The sequence below is a fragment of the Microchirus variegatus genome (assembly GCF_963457635.1).
Source record: "Microchirus variegatus genome assembly, chromosome: 2".
In the NCBI taxonomy this organism is placed as follows: Eukaryota; Metazoa; Chordata; class Actinopteri; order Pleuronectiformes; family Soleidae; genus Microchirus; species Microchirus variegatus.
In genome coordinates, this window is record NC_139803.1 from 41896515 (window position 1) to 41917586 (window position 21072).

A 21072-nucleotide genomic window follows, 5' to 3' on the forward strand; every position below is an offset into this window, starting at 1 on the left:
AAAGGGTTCCAGGTGGAACCTTTATAAAAAAGGTTCTACCTGGAGCCAAAAAGGTTTCTCCTATGAGGACAAGCCGAATAACCTTATATGGTTCTACTTAGCACCTTTATTTCTAAGTAGAACCGTTTATTTATTACTGTACACTCTTAGAAATAAGGGTTCCAAAAGGATTCTTCTACAAGGGCTGAGGTTCTACCTGGAACCATTTGCTTTTTCAAGGGTTCTTGGTATTACTAATGGTTCCAGTAAGAACCATTTTGATCCAGAGAACCCTTTAAAACCCCTCTCCTGAATAAAGGGTTTTAAAAGGGTTCCAGGTGGAACCTTTAGCCAAAACGGGTTCTGCTATGAGGACAAGCCGAAGAACCTTATATGGTTCTACTTGGCACTTTTACTTCCAAGAGTGTAGAGCTGTATGTTTGCGAGCTTCGCGGCACGTTCAAGTCACTCGTGTGAAATATGAAAATAGCTCGTAATTCACAAAATCTTGTTTTCTGTCCAATATGAGATTAAATGTTGATAGAACGTTAACTTTCGTTGTTGTTTTTTTTTGTCTCCTTCGTCCGTCTCCGTCTCAGGTTTTCTCGGTGCTGGAGTCGACTTATCAACACGACAGTCTCCGCTACCTCCTCGACTACTTTGTTCCCGCCAAACATCTCCTGCACAAACTGCAGCAGCACGCCTGCGTGAGTTGTTGTTCCTTCCTTCGCTGGGAACCAGGGGATTCACACCAGAACACACACACACACACACACACACCAGAACACACACACACACACACACACACACACACACACACACACAGGCTAATGAGAAGCAGCAGCATCTGTCACATCCTTTCAGAGCTGTGTGTGAGAAACGCATCAGCTGTTGAGCCTTTTTCTCGATTCTCTCGGTGAAAACTCTTTTCTCGGAGCATCTGTTTCTGAGCGAGTTTGTCCGAAATTTATGTGTTCGCGCTCGTGATGCCGCCGAGAAAAGTCCCGAAGTTTTTTTTTTATCCGTTTGCCTTCAGTAACGCGGCGATAGCGATAGCGATAGCGATAGCGGAGACGGACAGGAAACGTAATTGGAGACGAGGGGAGTCGACGAGCGGCAAATGGTCCAGATGTTCTGCGAGTTCACCCAGGGACCGAGCTGCTCATGTCGTAATCATCGGGCTGTCAGGTCCGCTCCTGATAGATTGTAGCCCAGGAAGTGGAAGTTATCCACCAGGGGGCGACGAATGGAAGCTTCTACTTCTTACTTGTTTTATGAAGTCCTTAAACCGACGAGATAATGGTCTCAGGTCTTCTTCAGTAGAACACGATGTCAGTTTTGTTTATCATAAACTACGACACACTTCATACCGTCCACTAGGTGGCTAGTTACTGGCGACGTCTTAATGTCTGGTTGCCAAAACTGTCGAGGCAACGGTCAATTCGTAAAATCTCCGTCCGATGTCCGTCTACGGTCTTCCTGTGTTTGAGTAAATTGAGTTTAATTCCCCCCGTTGTAACTGCTCTCATCGATGTTGTGTTTTGGCGAAGTTGAGCTAACTTCCTGTCCATTTCTGCTGTTAGCATTCCCCCCATTAGCATCGACTGGGGGCAATTATTTACAGAAAAACGTAGCCTAAACTCTCAAATTCCGTGAAGTTCTAGTTGTGATCTACTTGAGAAGACGAGCGTTTCCGAGGCTAATGATAGCTGTCGGAATATTGCGCCATTTCAAACAAATTTGACTGACGGCAGCTTTGAGTTACGTGTTTGTGAAGCTAAAAGCAAACAAGTCTTTATTAAAGGTCCAGTGTCTGAGAATTAGTGACATCTAGTGGTGAGACCACAGATAGTCAGGGAACCGCAAAGATACGGGTGTTTATTTTTGGTTCAAGAGTCGTTCTTCTTTGCTAGCGTCCACGTTAAAATGTGAAAGGCGAGATTTGTTGAGGTACGAAGTGGATATAAAAACCAAATGATTTTAATTTTAAAAGCAATTTTACACGTATACAAACATACTTAATGGGTAGTTTCTTCCCCTTTAAGGTCTTTAAAAGCAGGCTAATTTAGAAAGTAAATCAAATCCAGACATTGTACGTTCAAAATCAAGTCTTTTAAGTGTTTGGAACGCGGTTTTATCATTTTTGAAATGTTCTGTACTTCATCTTACGCATGTTTTCCAAAACATATATAAGGGTGGACAAATTCTGCAAATTTGCTGGGGGAAAACAAATCTCCTGTGACCCATCTGTGGTTTCCCGCCCCAGTGTTTGGGTCTCCCTTGGTTTAAACTATGAAGGAAACGTCCAATAAAGTCCAAGCCAGTGGCTGGATCTTCTCCGGAGTTTCCAGACGAAGAACACAGCTCCAGGTCACACGAAGGCAAAGTTCAAGGCGCTCTTTATATTATACGACACACGCGTGACCTTCTTTACGACGAGTCGCTCCAGTCCGCCCCCCTGGAAACCTCTCGACTGGCCCCGGGTTATAAAGTGAGCGAAAGTAGCTGGTGAAACCCGAGACGCCGTCGCCCCCCTGTGGACGACAGAGTAAAAGCTCGGTGTGCGGCGATATCGCGTCTCGTAGAGTTTCCAAACTTAATCAGAAGCGTCTCATATCTGCACCGCCAAAATGTCTTCTTTTGCAGACGTGTGCGGAGAAAACTGTGTTTATCGCCGTTGCCGAGCGGACGGCGGAGAGTTAGGCGGCGGAGAGTTAGACGGCAGAGAGTCATCACGACAATAATTCCTTCCATATGTGAGCGTGTTACTGCTGCGAGACAGAGAAAGAATGAGTAAGAGCGTAGGAGTGGGAGTCCAAGAAGAGGGAGTTGTTGGCGAACGTGGGCTTTTTCATGTGCATGTGCATGTGCATGCCTGTGCAGGGGGAAGATGCTGGAGGTTGTGGAGATTATAGTGGACTGATTGAGGGATTTTTCTCTTGGAGGAATGGGAGGTGGTGGTGGTGGTGGTGGTGGGGGGGGCAAGCACAACACAACACTGGGGTTCATTGAGGGAGAGTCGTGGGCAGAGGGGAGGAGGTTTTCTCCAAGGACACAGGAGCTCACAGAATGTGGACCGAGTCAAAACAAGACAAGGGAGAAGTCACACAACATGCTTTTGTAACACAACAACTCCAATGAGTGTGGAGGGCCATGGAGGAGGAGGAGGAGGGTTTCAAACCTCCACAAGATACAGACATGCTAGCTTCACTAAGGGTCCAATTCCTTGCTTAATCCTCAATCTTAAAGTGATAATTTGGAATTTTGGACATGACCTGATTTTCCAACTCGGCCGGTGTGATGGAGACATTTTCAAGAAATTTCATTCACGTTCTTCTAGTTCTAGGAGTTTGCTGGTGCTATGGCTAGCGCAAGTCAATGGTACCAGCTAGCATGGCATGGGGTCGTACCTATGTTCCCCGTTTTTCCCAAAAAAGGTCCACTTTGTATGTGACAGGGGAACATAGGACCCTTTCTTTGAAAAAGGGTAGGGTTAGGATTAGTGTTAGAGAAAGGGTCCTATGTTCCCCGGTCACATACAAAGCGGGGAACATAGGACCCGGGGAACATAGATACGGTCCCGCATGGCATTAGAAACACTCATACCGACTCATACATGTATGTACATCGATAGTTTGCCGTTACAATTGATTTGCCTCGGGTGCACTGTGGAGTCGGTACGAGTGTTTCTAATGCCATGCTAACAGGTACCATTGACTTGCGCTAGCCATAGCACCAGCGAACTCGGCAACTAGAAGAACTGAACGAAATTTCTTGAAAACGTCTCCAGACGTCTCCATCACACCGGCTGAGTTGGAAAATAGGTCATACGTCCAAAATTCCAAACTATCCCTTTAACCCTCAATCTCAAAAATGCGCGTTCCCTTTAGTGCAAGTGCTGTCCCGATTCTCAGAAAAATGAAGTTGAGGGCCGAGTTTAAGGGCTGTATCGCCCTCAATATTGAGATGTTCCGAGACCACCCTTGGGAGCAAGGGCTACCCAGAATGCTTGGCCGGTTGCGGACAAGCGATGGTTTGCTATGGTTTACTTTTCAATAAGCCGTGGTGTGTGGTAACTGTCAGCTGAATATGTTCGTGGTTGTGGTATTTGTACGAGTATCATCTTATAACTAGCTGACAACCTAATAACTTGACTGACAAACGGATCGTAACAAATAATCCTGACTTAAATGTGTTCTTCTTCTTCTTTTTTGGAGTTGACAGACTGGACGCAGCTTTCGCGTTATTCTGCCCCCTGCAGTCTGAAGACGTATCTGCATTTAAGGGGTGTCCCATTTCTAAGTGACAAAATAACCCTCAACACATGGTTTTGAGGGTCAGTTAAGATTAAGGGTTGAGCTTGAGGGTTAAGATAGGAATTGGAATTGAACCTAACTCTGGTTTGTTGTGGTGATTCCTCTCTATATTTAGCCGCAGTCGGACTTTTCCCGGTGCGTTTGTTTTGCTCGTTTCCCTCCTGTGAAAGAAACAGCGGAGCGTTGTGAAGAGTTTCCGACTGACTCACTCACTCTCTGACGCTCTGCTGCAGCGATCCAGAGACTTCTCACTGTGTCATGATGCTAAGCTAAGCAGGTTTTTTGTTTTGTTTTTTTGTGTGTGCCTGCGCTGTGGAAAAAAAGTCACATGTCTGACATTTGTGTGCCAGCGGAGCTTCTGAGCGGCGTCGGCTGGTGCGGTATTAGCTCTAGAAATGAAAGGCAGCGCTGCAGCTGCTGTGGTTTGTGAAAGGGAGCGCGGGTTTGTGCACGAACGTTAAACAGAAGAATCACTTTTTTCTTTCTTTTTTTTACACTATAAAGTTTTATAGAGCGGCAGGTTCCTGATGTGAAGCGAGAGCAATGTTGTGCAACTGACAGGAAGTAAAGAGAGAGAATTTATGGCTCTGACTTTAGGCCAGGACAAAAATGTTATGATAAAACCTAAAATTCTTAGGTCTCAAAGTGTTTATTTATGGCAGAAGAAACTACTTTATTGTGGTTTTAAAACTCTTAATGGACAGAAAATCAAACACTGAAACATTTCACCGGGTAGGCCAAAAAATTGGCCCAAAATTAGATATTTTTTGTGTAGTTTAAAGGTTCCATATGTAAGAATGTGGCCAAAAACGGTTACTACATTCAAATTCAAAATACCGCGGTCTTTTAGGTTTCGTTTTCTGACGTAACTGGCAACCCGTGGTTTGCTCGGCAGCTGAGACTCTACTGACTGCAATGATTGGTAGACGGCGGTAGGTGGCGCCACATGACGCCAAAACATGATTTGCAGTCTGCAAAATGTTTTTTTTAATGCAAATATTTTGTCTGTACTGTTGTTGTTGGCGAGTTCAGTTTGTTATATGAACATTATTCCTGAGTCTCTGTGACACATTAGGAGGATTTTATGGCCAGTTGCTTTAGATTTATTACATAATGCACCTTTAAACATTTTTGACCCATTTTTTGTATTCAACAACATTCAGTTTATACTTTATTTGTACTTATTTAAAGTCCCTAGCAGTGTTTCTTTAAGCAATTTTGTGTGTCATTTAGTATGAAATGGTTATATTTGAAACATATCAGGCTGCTCTACTTCTTAAAGATCCACATTTGGCATCAACCATACACTCTTAGAAATAAAAGTGTTAAGTAGAACCATATAAGGTTCTTGTCCTCATAGGAGAACCCTTTTTGGCTCCAGGTAGTGCCTTTATAAAAAGGTTCTACCTGAAACGCTTTCGGACGGTTCCACCAAGAACCCTTTTAAAACCCTTTATTCAGGAAAGGGGTTTTAAAGGGTTCTCTGGATCAAAAAGGTTCTTACTGGAACCATTAGTGTTACCAAGAACCCTCGAAAAACCCTTTCTTCTGGAAAGGGTTTTTCAGAAGAAAATGGTTCCAGGTAGAACCTCAGCCTTGGTAGAAGGACCCTTTTGGAACCCTTATTTCTAAGACTGTAGAGAGAACCCATATTGGCCGTATTCTAAAAAACATTTTAAGATATATCCTCAAACTTTGCTTGTATTGGTAATGATATTAAAAATGTGTATGGTCACTGTCTCCTCAGTCTCAGTACCTGGGTTGCTTGTTCCTTCACTCCGGCTGGCCTCTGTGCCTCGGCGAGAAAGTGGTCGTCCAGCTCTCCACGCTGGACTGGAGGCTCCTGCGCAGCAACGACTTCTACCTGCAGGTGGTGCCCTTCTCCACGCGCTGCCCCCGCCTGGCCCTGAAGTGTCTGGCGCCCGGGGGGCGCACCGTCCAGGAGGTCTTGGTGCCCGAGTCGCAGCACCCCCTGGTGTTCACCACCGAGTGGCTGCACAGCATCAACAAAGAGCGGGGCCACAAGAGAGAAGGTGAGGGACGGACGGGCGAGGGAGTGGGCAGTTAGCGCCGCTAGCATAGCCTGTTATTGTGGTTGCAGCGTGAAGTGAAACAATTGGGTAATTTGCCATAATTATAAATAATGAAAGGGCTAAATCAAGGTCGTCCAAGCTCCACATTTTGGGGCCAACAGATTGAAAAGGCCTGTCCTTTAATGTAGAACTGGATTACTGGATCTGATATTTGTGATGTGAGTGGTTCTCTAAGAGGTTCACCGCGATCCCCGCGATGTGACGAGGACATTAGTGAGGGTTTCAAATGTCTACCACACAGTAAGAGCTTGTGCTGCCAGGTGGTGCATCAGCAGTAAAATACTATATCAGTATAGATAGAAGTTAATTTTGTAGATGTGTGACTTTCCTGAAGTAAAGACCTCATAAATGTCGTTGTCTCTTATTTCGCACAGTTGGAGGAGGACTAGACACCTGCCTGGTGAGCACATGTGATGGTGTGGTTCGACTTCCGTGGAAAGAGGTCGTCTACCCCAAATTCATCCATGACCCGTCTGAGGAGCTGGGCCTGATGTCAAACTGCGACGGCTCCATATCGAGCCGCATGCCCAGTGACGGCGGCAGCAGCCTCGGCGGCTGGGGAGGCTCGTCTTCTGGAGAACTGGACTCCTGGTCCTGGGACGAGGAGGAAGACGATTTACCGCCAGACGGCCTGGATTCTGAGTCCGCGCTTCCCCGGCGAAGGCGCAGCGAAGACGGGCTTGGGCGGACGGGGAGGCACCCTCAGCTTGACGGGGACTATGTGGAGCTGTTGGAGCCCAGAGGAGGTCCCGATGGAGGGGTTGACCCGAGGCAAAGGTACCTGGAGATGCATGGGATCTCAAAGACCAAGACGTTGCCTCTGTGCCGGAGAAGCAAAGCCATCAAACTTCGAAAGGGGAAAGCTTGGGGATACGGAAGAGTGGAAAGGTCGGGAAGCTTTCGCGCTGTCCTTGGTGCTAAAGGAGACTCTCTGACGCGCAAGGCCGGCCGGTTACCGCCTCCACCTCCACCTCCACCAGGCGCTGCTGAAGCTGGCAGAGGGAGGCGGTCTTATTCCTCATCTGTCCACGACTCAGACGAAGGAGATAAAACAAGCAGGGACTTAGAGAGTGGACAGCTTTATTTCGACGGTCCATTCAAAGAGAGGAGGCCCGGCGTGGGCAGGGAGCGAGACAGCACTGGTCTTACACAGCCCTGCAGACACGATCACACAAGCAAAGACTCGGAAAGTGGCAAGAGTTTGGACGCAAGTGAAATCCAAGTGTTGAGGAACCACAAAGTTGGACATGTCGTCGAGGGCCACTCGGATCACGGCTCTCATTCAGACTCGGTTTTTGAGGACACTGATAAACCAGTGAGTGGAGAGAGCGACGCGACCACTCCGACATCAGATGCACCAGAGAGAACTTTCTCTGGAGCTTCAGAAAGTGGAGAGGTCACGAACGGCGGGTCCAACGCGAAGACTTCGTCAAACTCGACGGTGGAAGAAGAAAAGGACGACAGAAAGACAGAGGACAGAATGTGTCCGCGAGGAAAGGAGGTTAAAACCGCCGGATTCAGAGCACCCAGGTACAGATGGACTTTTTAAACATACACTGCACTCTTTCATCTCGTTTGCCCTCTTTTTTTTTTCCACGCTCGCATGTGAAAGCACAGATTGTTAACACGTAGGTGAAAACCCTCTATGCCTTTAAGACCTTTCTGTGTTGTGTTCTTAGGAGGAAAAGGAAGGGAAAGGGCGCCAAAGGGAGGGCCAGGTCCGGTGGCCGTGGTCATCAGAAGGGCGTGAAGACGCAGGGCAAAGCCCCTCAGTCGGGTCCTCCCGCCAACCACTCCACGTCAACAAAGCTCCCAATCAAAGCAGAGATCCAGTCGGCACAAACGGAGCAGGCCGACGAACCGGATGGAGCGCCCACTACAGCTGAAGCCGAGAGCTCAAAGAAAAGCAGTGCAGGTTCGTGGAAGGATCGCCCGCGTGAGCGTCAGACTATGTTCGCCAATCACCTGGACGTCTTCTGTAACTTTTTGTTTCTCTCCGCAGAGACGGAAGCGGGACCGTCGCCCGTCTGCAACGGACAAACGGGCACGTCCTTATTTAACCACTCAAACGAAGAGGCGGCATCGGCGCAGACGGGCGCCGAGCAAGTGAACGGCATCGCGACCAAAGAGCCTCCGCTGCTCAGGGAAGTGGACGCAGAACTTCTCCAATCAGGGAAGCTGAAGTTGACAGGCAAGCAGCTTTGACATTGTCTTGACAGCGTCTTGTTCAGTCCCTTTGCTCTTCTTTGGATTGTTCTGGATTAACAGTATCCAGTACTTTTTAATCAGTACATCCATGGTTTTAGTGTTTTCAGAAGAGTCTAAAGGGGCGACTGGACTTGCTTCTTCAGATCTGGCACTCTCTTGTTTTGTCTCAGCTCACAGTTCCCAAGGGCCTGATGGGAATGTTGTTCCCAAAGACAACAGAAAAACAAAGATAAAGCAACGTCAACAGATCAGATTGTTGTCTTGGCACAGTTCTAACTTCTTCCTTGGTTTTTCCCACTCAACATCAGTCATTTTTTTACGCTTCGCAGGTACTGTGGACAGATTGGGACGCGCTCTGGTCATCGCGGAGACGGATGCGTCGGAGGAAGATCTCTGTGAGGAGGAGATGGCCCGGGTCCTGGCCTGTTACCACAGAATCACCCGGTAAGTACTGGACTCTCCTTGGTTCCTTTAGGACAGAATCCTCTCAAGGTTCGGTGCAGATTCAAGGATGACCTTATTTGATTTTGGTGTCCAAAGCTTAAACTCGGATCTTCTCGAACGTTCACCGATGACCTTACAAGACGTGTTTGGTCTTTTCAACGCAACATCTCAGGGACATCTTCAATCCTTCACTTGGACTCAAGGATGACCTGATTAGATGTTGACGACTATGAAATTTGGTACAACCGGAGAAGAATTCAGGGTATTTGAAGGACAAAGTGCAAGGTCAAAGATGACCATTTCAAAATCTGATCAAGGTTTTCAAATTTGGTACAAACGTTCATTTGGATTCAAGGATGGCCTTAACGATCTTTATCTCAAGAAGGCCTTCATGGAATTTGTTCCAATTTGGGTGGACCATAGGTCCAAAACCAAGGTCACGGGCGGCCTCCTTGACCACGAAACTCTCTTTAAGTCACAGTGTCCATTTGTAATTCTCGTTCTGACTCCTGCTCCTGTTTCCATGCCATCCGTCCTCATCAGGCCTGCAGCCAAAGAAAAAGGTCTCACAGTGCTAATGGACAGCAGACGCTCCTCACCGTCCACCCGCTGCCTCTCTGCGCTAAAAACGTTCCAGGTGAGGGGGGGAGAAAAAAGCCATTTCGTCAAACGGCTAAATGTTTGCTCATGTGTTTTTAATCGGCCCCGCAGATGGTGACGATCGAGTAGCTGAAGCACATGTGTTTCGTCTTCCAGGCGCTGGTTCCTGGCGGTCTGGGATCCGTTCTGGTTTTGGTGGACGAGCAGCAGCAGCAGCAGGAGTCGTCCCTTTCTCACAGTGTGGAGGGAGCAGAGGTGACTTCATACAAATCACATGATGATTACAGAGTGTGTGTGTGTGCGATGAAGTGTTTGAGGAAACACGAGCACAAAGAATGTTGCTGAAAAACGCTTCAGCGGCTTCTCGTATATAAAATGCAAACAAAAGTGGAAATAACAACTACAAAAAGCGTGCTTTGTTTGTGTCGGTTGCTAAAAAAAAACACTTGATGAACATCAGATGCTCCGCTCACGTTTTTGGCCTCGACTTGTCGACATTTGGCAGAATGCAAATGTTAGCAAAACGACTCCCATTGTAGCGCTAATTCAGCTCGCTGCCGCGCATTTGATGTTTTTTTCGCGGAGGCATGAGAAAGTTCTCCGCTCCATGTGTTTCCCGTTTCAAAACCTGGCAACCGCGGGAACGCTGCGCGTTAAAGGGAAACCCCCGCCAAAAATGTGTTAGCGATCGAAGCGAAATTTGCTTGTTTTTTTTTTTTTAATCCCGGGATGAATTAATTAACGGACGTGATAGTAATAGTTGACCCCTAATTTTGTTGTTTTTGTTGACTTTTGTTGAGCCACTTCCTGTCTGTCCAGGTCCACGCGGTGCAGGGGACGGCGGTCCTTCAGCAGTACGTGGACAAACAGCAGCTGCCCGCCGAGATGGACGGAGACTTCGCCCACTGCCACGCAGACTGGCTCGCCTTCAGACTGGTGAGAATACGCCGTTTTTCCTTTACTCCCCCCCCCCCCCCCTTTAACGCTGATGGTTTGAGCTGAGGCAGCCACATTTACTGACCCCAGAGCGAGCGCTGAAATCTTCTCGTGAGCAGGAAATGATCACTCGAGGCATTTTCAGATCGACTGATACGCGAACGCCTCGGCTCCATTAATCAAATCTTTTTAATTTGTGGGAATTAAACGTCAGCGTTCCCCCCCCCCCCCCTTACAGAGAAGTTGTTGGAGTCTGCCAGTGTTGCATTTTTACAAAGATGGTATCTTTGAATATTTAACATACTCTGTGCATTTTATTATTTCAGTATTGATGGATGGAAATGGTGAATTTCTCACTATTTTAGGGTGTAATTATATAGTAAATAATTAATAAATATAGTAAAACAAAGATAACTATGCATAATTTTGTATTTCTTATGAAAAGTTAAGTATGTGTAACCTTCATTTTTGGGAAATACATGTTTTGCCTTTTACTTTGTAATAAGAGTTCCCGTTTTTACATAAATATCAAATGTAAAACATCTAATATTTAAACCAAAGTCAGTTTAAAAAAAACAAATTAAGTCAAGATCTTATTGTTTACTGAAATTATTCCGGAAAATAATGTTTTATTCCAAGTGAGTTTGAGTAGAAAATTTCCTATTTTTAATCAAAATATTACTCGTTATTTTGTATTTCTAATTAAAACTAAACGTGGGTCAAAATTCACAATAATGAAAGTAAAAATTAGCACGTGTGAAGTAGGATAAGGCTAATTTAAGAGAGAAGTCAACAAAGAGGAGGAACAAAAACTACTCAAGGTCAGAAGTGGTTGGTTTTTCCTTGTCCTCCTTTAAAAAAAGGCTCTTTGACCTAATTTTGAGTATTTTTGGCGTTTTCTCGAAGGACACGGATAATAATTCGTCTGGTGGTGGTCGACAATTTCACTGACTCAGTGCGGAGGATAAATCACTGAAAGAAGAGAGAGGAAAAAAAACATTTAAAGAGGCTTTAATGGGTGTTTCCCAGAGCGTTTATGTGCCGTTATCCAAACAGATGAAGGAACGTCTTCCTGTCCTCTTTCTTTGACCTCTCCCACGAACTCTGAGAGAAAAAGGAAGAGGAAATACGGGATTTGGTGAAAAGAAATTCAAGTTTCTTTCGATTGAACGAGTGAAAAATCTTCTCCAGAGCCTGGAGAGCCTGACGGAGCGCTGCGAGAGCGCCCTCACCCTGCTGGACGAGGCGCTGCGGTCCATGGAGACGGAGCCGATGCCCGACAACATCAAGGTAATGTTTCCGCTGCTTTGATGACACAGAGTAATGTGTGGTTTGATAATTGTTTACAGGAGCACATTCTTCTTCTTCTTCTTCTTCTTCTTCTTCTTCTTCTTCTTCTTCTTCTTCAGGCCGTCCCTCTGAGCATCGACAAACACAGGCAGCTCATGGTGAGCGTCCTCGCTGACCAGCGCCTCACGGAGCTGCAGCAAAGGGGCGGAGCCTGGCTCGCAGGGTTGACCAACAGCTCGTCGGGACTGGCGCACAAGTCGCCCGACTGCAGGTGCGTTTGATTTTTAATACGCACTGCGGTAAAGTTTAAAGTTTGATTCAAACACATGAGGGGGGTTAGCATAAAAAACTCGGGGAAACTTTGCATGGAGGAAAATGGCTCAACAGCGCCCCCCCCCCACGTTGAAAGTCGTAATTTTTCAAAGATGCTTCAATTTTGACTCAGCTTCCGCGAAACTTTGTTGCCCTCGCTCTAAAGTGCCTCCCTTAATTTATTTTGCGAATTTTTCACCAAACAGGAAGTCGCCCGATTTGGCGTCAATCTTGGCGCTTTTTCACGCATCATAAAGGAACAAACTCGTCTAAACGCGTATCGTAAAATTTTTCGTAAAAAAAATAAATAAATATATATATATATATATATATATATATATATATATATAAAATATATTGCGTCAATTTGCGAGATGAAAAATGACCAAAAGGGCGTGGCCACGGCAATCGTCGGAATTTCGCCACAAAACAGGAAGTGGGCGGTAACTTTGACCGATCGGCTCGAAATTTCGTACGTGACACAAGAGGCCGACCCCAAACGCGTCTACGAACGTGAACGTGACCGAACAGGAAGTCGACCATTTTTGAATTTCGCCCCAGTGGCGCGACAAAAAAAGAGGGGAGCTAGCTCCTGTTACGAAGCGGCCGCACTTCGCACATAGAACAAATTGTTTTGTTTTTTTAATCTGCCGTCTCACCAGTAGAGGTCACTAATTCTTACACTGGATCTTTAACAAGCAGTCGGAAGTGTGACGAACACTCAGAAAACAGATGCATCGTGAAATATGTTTTTATGAACGTGGAAACCAAAAAAACGGAAATGTGCTGCTCCGTTATTTGACTTTATTGTTGTCGCTTCGTGTCTTTTCGTGTATTTTTCTCTTTAATTTGTGCGCATAAATAAAAAAAAACATCAAATGTAACAGATCAGACGTTGGACAAGAGATATTTACAGCTGTAAGTTATAGATGATAATAATAGACTTCACGTACGTTACAAGAAGCTGTGACACACACAACAATAGTAATTAGGCAACAACACACACACACACACACACACAGACACACACACCACAACACAGAAGCAGCTCGGTCTCTAGAGGCCTGAGATGAATCCACGACTTTTCTTTAAGTTCTTTTTGTCGGGATGAGTTATTGGGTAAAAATATTCATCATTGTGTCAACAAAGTTGTTTGTTTTCAGCCCAGGAAAAAAGGTGGTGTTCGGGGGGGGAAATGAAACCCAGCTGCATGAAGGGAAGGAGATGAAGTACGAGATGGAGCTTGTTTGTGTGTTTGTTTGTTTGTGAGTTTGTTTGTGCGTCTGCAGCTTAAAGACGATCCAAACTCTCTTGTATTCGCCGTTTCTTCCACTGCGGTAATGAGTTTTTGGCTCAGCGCGAACGACGATCGAGGCCAACGACAAAGCAAAGGCTCTTTGCTGATTTGATTGTTTTGCGTGACAGCTGGTGGGCCGAGACTTTTGTTCTACATAATTACGTCTTTCCTCGCAGCCGACGCTCGTTTGATTTTGACAGCTGATCAGAATCTATCTATAAAGCAAGTTGCGTCTGTGTGTCTGTCTGTGACAGGCATATCTCGCTGACCTAGTCAGATTGCCCTAAGACTGTGGATATGGGTAAAGCATGACCCGATGGTGTTCATCCTTGATTTAGGAAGAAGGAATAATTTTAATGAATTTTTGAAAACCAGGAAAGCTAGTCTCTTCTAAAAAAAAAAAAGCAAAAAGTATCTCGGAATGACTTGAAATTTACCATCATAATAATCGGCATCACCCTGAACAAGGATCTGTTGAAAATATTTGAAAACCTCTTAAGGAATAATTTTAACACATTTTTGAAAATCAGGAAATGATCCATTTGCCCTGATGCACTTTGACAGTGAGCTGACTTTCTTCTCAAAAACAAAAAGTATCTCGGAATGACTTGAAATTTACCATCATAATAGTCGGCATCGCCCTGAACAAGGATCAGTTGAAAATATTTGAAAACCTCTTAAGGAATAATTTTAACGAATTTCTGAAAATCAGGAAATGATCCATTTGCCCTGATGCACTTTGACAGTGAGCTGACTTTCTTCTCTCAAAATAAAAGTATCTCGGAATGACTTGAAATTTACCATCATAATAGTCGGCATCGCCCTGAACAAGGATCCGTTGAAAATATTTGAAAACCTCTAAAGGAATAATTTTAACAATTTTTTTTAATTCAGGAAATGATCCATTTGCCCTGATGCACTTTGACAGTGAGCTGACTTTCTTCAAAAAAGCAAAAAGTATCTCGGAATTACTTGAAATTTACCATCATAATAGTCGGCATCGCCCTGAACAAGGATCAGTTGAAAATATTTGAAAACCTCTTAAGGAATAATTTTAACGAATTTTTGAAAATCAGGAAATTATCCATTTGCCCTGATGCACTTTGACAGTGAGCTGACTTTCTTCTTCTAAAAAAAAAAGTATCTCGGAATGACTTGAAATTTACCATCATAATAGTCGGCATCGCCCTGAACAAGGATCAGTTGAAAATATTTGAAAACATCTTAAGGAATAATTTTAACGAATTTTTGAAAATCAGGAAATTATCCATTTGCCCTGATGCACTTTGACAGTGAGCTGACTTTCTTCTCAAAAACAAAAAGTATCTCGGAATGACTTGAAATTTACCATCATAATAGTCGGCATCGCCCTGAACAAGGATCAGTTGAAAATATTTGAAAACCTCTTAAGGAATAATTTTAACGAATTTCTGAAAATCAGGAAATGATCCATTTGCCCTGATGCACTTTGACAGTGAGCTGACTTTCTTCAAAAAAGCAAAAAGTATCTCGGAATTACTTGAAATTTACCATCATAATAGTCGGCATCGCCCTGAACAAGGATCAGTTGAAAATATTTGAAAACCTCTTAAGGAATAATTTTAACGAATTTTTGAAAATCAGGAAATTATCCATTTGCCCTGATGCACTTTGACAGTGAGCTGACTTTCTTCTCTCAAAATAAAAGTATCTCGGAATGACTTGAAATTTACCATCATAATAGTCGGCATCGCCCTGAACAAGGATCAGTTGAAAATATTTGAAAACATCTTAAGGAATGATTTTAACGAATTTTTGAAAATCAGGAAATGATCCATTTGCCCTGATGCACTTTGACAGTGAGCTGACTTTCTTCTCTCAAAATAAAAGTATCTCGGAATGACTTGAAATTTACCATCATAATAGTCGGCATCGCCCTGAACAAGGATCCGTTGAAAATATTTGAAAACCTCTAAAGGAATAATTGTAACAATTTTTTTTAATTCAGGAAATGATCCATTTGCCCTGATGCACTTTGACAGTGAGCTGACTTTCTTCAAAAAAGCAAAAAGTATCTCGGAATTACTTGAAATTTACCATCATAATAGTCGGCATCGCCCTGAACAAGGATCAGTTGAAAATATTTGAAAACCTCTTAAGGAATAATTTTAACGAATTTCTGAAAATCAGGAAATGATCCATTTGCCCTGATGCACTTTGACAGTGAGCTGACTTTCTTCTCAAAAACAAAAAGTATCTCGGAATGACTTGAAATTTACCATCATAATAGTCGGCATCGCCCTGAACAAGGATCAGTTGAAAATATTTGAAAACATCTTAAGGAATAATTTTAACGAATTTTTGAAAATCAGGAAATTATCCATTTGCCCTGATGCACTTTGACAGTGAGCCGACTTTCTTCTATCAAAATAAAAGTATCTCGGAATAACTTGAAATTTACCATCATAATAGTCGGCATCGCCCTGAACAAGGATCTGTTAAAAATATTTGCAAAACTCCTAAGGAATAATTTTAATGAATTTTTGAAAATCAGGAAATTATCCATTTGCCCTGATGCACTTTGACAAAAAGCTGACTTTCTTCTCAAAAAAAAAAAAGTATCTCGGAATGACTTGAAATTTACCATCATAATAGTCGGCATCGCCCTGAACAAGGATCTGTTAAAAATATTTGCAAACCTCTTAAGGAATAATTTTAACGAATTTTTGAAAATCAGGAAATTATCCATTCGCCCTGATGCACTTTGACAGTGAGCTGACTTTCTTCTATCGAAATAAAAGTATCTCGGAATAACTTGAAATTTACCATCATAATAGTCAGCATCGCCCTGAACAAGGATCCGTTGAAAATATTTGCAAACCTCTTAAGGAATAATTTTAACGAATTTTTGAAATCCAATAAATTATCCATTGCCCTGATGCACTTTGACAGTGAGCTGACTTTCTTCTCAAAAACAAAAAGTATCTCAGAATGACTTTAAATTCACCATCATAATAGTCGGCATCGCCTTGAACAAGGATCCGCTGAAAATATTTGCAAATCTCTTTAGGAATATTTTTAATGAATTTTTGAAAATTAGGAAATTATCCATTTGCCCTGATGCACTTTGACAGTGAGCTGACTTTCTTCAAAAAAATAAAAAGTATCTCAGAATGACTTTAAATTCACCATCATAATAGTCGGCATCACCCTGAACAAGGATCCGTTGAAAATATTTGCAAACCTCTTACGGAATAATTTTAATGAATTTTTGAAAATCAGGAAATTTTTCCATTTGCCCTGATGCACTTTGACAGTGAGCTGACTTTTCTACATACATACATCCTTCAGATACTGCATTAGTATTACAAACTAACTGTTGTGTGCTCACCTTTGTTTCAGGGCCGCGCTCGGCACCACCGCCAAACTCTACGACAGCGTGGACGACGCCCTCCACAGGCTCGTTCGGGTGTCCAACCAGAGAGGTCGCGACCTGGAGGCCCTCGGGAGGTTAGCGGGGCTGGCGGAGAAACTGGAAAAGGTGTGTGAAGAAAAAATTAAATAAGATTACGCCTCATTTCCACACAGTTCTGCGTTCATATGCTAGCAACTGTATTAAAACTCTTACACTGAACACGATTTGTTGGGAGGGGAGCGCTGGCGATGGACACTCTGAAGAGAAAAAAAATGTAATATTTCAAGAATAAAGTTGCAATTTACTAGAATAAAGTAGTAATTTAGGAGAATGAAGTAGTCATTTTACGGTAATAAATTTGCACTTTATGAGAATAAAGTAGCAATTTTACCGGAATAAAGTCGTAATTTACGAAAATAAAGTAGTCATTTTACAGGAATAAAGTCGCAATTTACAAGAATAAAGTAGTAATTTTATGGGAATAAATTCCTAATTTATGTGAATAAAGTAGTCATTTATGAAAATAAAGTAGTAATTTCACGGGAATATGGAATTTAAGGGAATAAAGTAGTAATTTTGCGGGAATAAAGTCGCAATTTACAAAAAAAAGTAGTAATTTTACAGGAATAAAGTCGTATTATTACGAGAATTAAGTCTGAATATTAGGACAATAAAGTTGTAATTTACGAGAATAAAGTCGTAATATTAAAAAATACTCACAATATTACGAGAATTAAGTCATAATATACGAGAATAAAGTAGTAATTCTATGAGAATAAAGTCGCAATTTTACAAGACTAGAGTCGTAATTTACGAGAATAAAGTGGTCATTTTATGGGAATAAAGTGGCAGAACATTGAAGACTGGTCGCTGACGCCTTCAAAACAAGACTCTATTAAAAGACTTCCAAAATAAAGAGGATGTGACCTTTTCTCTCTCTTTATTTTTGCATTATGGAAGTTTCTCAACACATTGTCGGGTTTCACTTCCCGTCGTCTGTGTCTCATTGTGTCCCTGGTGAACAGTAAAGTGTGTCATGTCCTCTTCTCACCCCTCACTCTCTCGCTCTCTCTCTGTCTTATTTCACAGTGCGATAAGGAGATTGAGAAAGTCCAGTCTCAGCTGGAGGATTACAAAGATCCTCCTCTGTCGCTCAGCAGACTCTCGCTCAAACAGCAGAAGTTTAAGACGTTCAGAGAAACGGCAAACGTGAGTCAAGAGTCGCAAACCTTTGAATAATCAAGCAAACAACATGGATTTAAGGCCTAGTGTCTGTGTTTATTTGTCTCCTGTGACCTCACGTCATCGGGTTTCACTTCCCCTCCCTGTTTTCACTGACGTCACCGGTGTTATTTTTTTTTTTGTTATAATTAGGTTTTCAATGACACTGAGGTCAATGTTTCTGCTTTAGTTCTGTTTTAATATGTCCTATTTTTACTTGAATGCTAAAGTTTAAAGTTCTTTTCCTGGAATTAAAGACAAAAAATACCGAGTAATATCGCTATCGTCAAAATCCCCCAAAAAATCTTTCCTTGTAGAGAGATTTATATGACAATAACGGCAAAACTTTACAGGTGTTTTTAAATGCGTGTCCTTTTTCAAACGATAGCTTGTTGTTTGAGGCTAAAAATGCAGTTTCATCACTAAATACTGCCTAAATAACATCATAGATGTTGTAGTAGAAGAAGAAGTTAGTATTTTGTTTTCTAAAAAATAACTAAAACTAGCTAAAAAATAATTAAAACTAGCCAGAAATAACTAAAACTGTTTTTAAAAAATAACTAAAACTACCTAAAAAATTATTAAAACTAACTAAAGAAAAAAAACTAAAACTCGCTAAAAATAACTAAAATTAGCTATAAAAACCACCAAAACTAGCTAAGAAAAAAACTAAAACTAGCTAAAATAACTAAAACCACCTAAAAAATAACTAAAGCTAGCTAAGAATAACTGAAACTAGCTACAAAATAACTAAAACTAGCCAACATAACAATAACTAGCTAAACATAACGAAAACTAGCTAAAAAAACAAAACCAACAACTAGCTAAAAGTAACTAAAACTAGTTAAATATAACTAAAACAAGCCAACATATAACAAAAAACAGCTAACAATAACTAAAACTAGCTAAAAATAACTAAAACCAGGCAAAAATATGCTCAGTTTTCATCTTTGCACATTTATATTAATCTGTTTAATCCTTTGCCTCGTTTAATTTAGTGTCATGTTTTTTTTATTTGCCTTATTTAAAAAAAATTTTGCTGCATAAATCATACAAGACTTTTACTTTGAAAGCGAGCTGTAAAAATATCATGTAATCATATCAAGGTTTTAATGTTGTTGTTTCTTTTGTTTGACTTAAGTGCTCATAAATCAAATTTTTTCATACATTCCCAGTGCCGGAAAACCGACGTCAGTGAGTTATTACTGATGTAAAACAGCGTTTTTGGTTATTTGAGGATGAACATAATCATTAAAATAACACGTTTGTTCACTTAAGTGCATGTTTTTAGTCTTAGTCTTATTTTACACACTCACTGAGTCAATAACTAAACCGATCACTCACCATTGAGGACACTTCCTGTGGACAGAAGACGTCACCGTGTCCCCTCTGTCTCCTCTCAGGACCTCCACAGCGAGACTCTGTCAGTGCTCAGTGACCTGGAGGGCTGGTGCGAGCTGGACTGGTCCGGCCTCGGCGACGTCCAGATACGGCTTCCTCCGGTCAGGGAGAAGCTGCGAGACATGTCCCACTGTCTGTCCGACTGCTGGACCACGCTGGACAACACGCAGCGGCTGCTGTCCACGCTGACGGAGGTACGGCGGTATAGACGCAGAGGGAAATAGAGGCTCGGTGTCAGTGAAAACATGGACTCATTTAATAAAATCTACACCTGCTTTGATCAATTACATGTTTAAAGACATGATAACTACTTTATTTCATCATTAAACAGTGTTTCTTAACCTGAAAATTAAGTTTCACTCTCCCACACCAAACCTCATAGAGATAATGAGCAGTAGCCTCGTAGTTTGAGGCAAAAATAAAAATGCACGGATTTGACGCTAAAAACTGCCAAAATAACATCGTAGAAGAAGAAGTTAGCATTGTCATTGAGGTGTTTTCTAAAAATAGCTAAAACGAGGCTAATCAAACACTAAAACCAGCTAAAAAAAAAAAAGGTAAAATTGCTAGAACTAGCTTAAAAACCCCAGCTAAAACTAGCTAAAAATAACTAAAACTAGCAAAAAAAAAAACCAAAACTAGCTGAAAAATAACCAAAACTAGCTAAAACAAATTCACAAAAACTAGTTAAAAATAACTAAAACTAAACAAGCTAAAAATAACTAAAACTAGCTAAAATAACTAAAAGAAGCTAAAACAAATTCACAAAAACGAGTTAAAAATAACAAAAACTAAAACTAGCTAAAAAATTCAATGCCACATTTTATTTTCACTGCCTAGTTTAGTTTAGTGTCATGTTTTTTTAATTGATTTTAGCTCAGGAGTTAACAGGAGCTGCTGGTCCACTGCTGCCTCGTGTGGTCAGTTTGTGTCACTCTTGTGAATCGGAACAAAGGATTTCAAAAGCCGAATTTTACAAAATAAGACATTTAAAGATACTGATGAAAGCAGCAGTGGATCAACCAATCCTGTGAACTCCTGTGCACTCCTGAGCTAAAATCAATGATTTTCTCTATGAGGTTTGGTGTGGGAGAGTGAAACTTCATTTTCAAGTTTAAAAATGTTGTTAACGAAAAAACAACTAAAACTAGCTAAAAATAAGTAAAACTAGCTAAAAGAATAACTAAAACTAGCTAAAAAAAAAAACTAAAACTAGCTAAAAAACAAAACTAACTAAAATAACTAAGACAACCTAAACATTTTAATTTTTTTAACAAAAACTAGTAAAAAATAACTAAAACTAGCTAAAAATAACTAAAACTAGCTAAAAATAACTAAAACTAGCTAAAAGAATAACTAAAACTAGCTAAAAAAAAACAAAAACTAGCTAAAATAACTAAAACTAGCTAAAAAACAAAACTAGCTAACTATCTAAGACAACCTAAACATTTTATTTTTTTTAACAAAAACTAGTTAAAAATAACTAAAACTAGCTAAAAAATAACTAAAACAAGCTAAAAGAAAAATAACAAAAAATTGCTCAGGAGTTAACAGGAGCTGCTGGTTCACTGCTGCCTCGTG

At 41.8% G+C, this 21072-nt stretch overlaps 1 protein-coding gene across 1 annotated transcript in view; it reads left to right on the forward strand.

Moving 5' to 3' along the window:
- The window catches only part of arhgef40 (Rho guanine nucleotide exchange factor (GEF) 40), a 60672-nt gene that overhangs the window by 16807 nt on the left and 22793 nt on the right, over positions 1–21072 (forward strand). The window contains exons 3-16 of the mRNA XM_083910185.1: positions 579–686; positions 6043–6328; positions 6763–7918; positions 8068–8303; positions 8391–8579; positions 8926–9040; positions 9584–9677; positions 9797–9895; positions 10460–10576; positions 11768–11866; positions 11986–12137; positions 16857–16995; positions 17959–18078; positions 19494–19685. Of these exons, the coding sequence (XP_083766311.1) occupies positions 579–686; positions 6043–6328; positions 6763–7918; positions 8068–8303; positions 8391–8579; positions 8926–9040; positions 9584–9677; positions 9797–9895; positions 10460–10576; positions 11768–11866; positions 11986–12137; positions 16857–16995; positions 17959–18078; positions 19494–19685 (3102 nt within the window). The remainder of the gene's footprint in view (positions 1–578; positions 687–6042; positions 6329–6762; positions 7919–8067; positions 8304–8390; positions 8580–8925; positions 9041–9583; positions 9678–9796; positions 9896–10459; positions 10577–11767; positions 11867–11985; positions 12138–16856; positions 16996–17958; positions 18079–19493; positions 19686–21072) is intronic.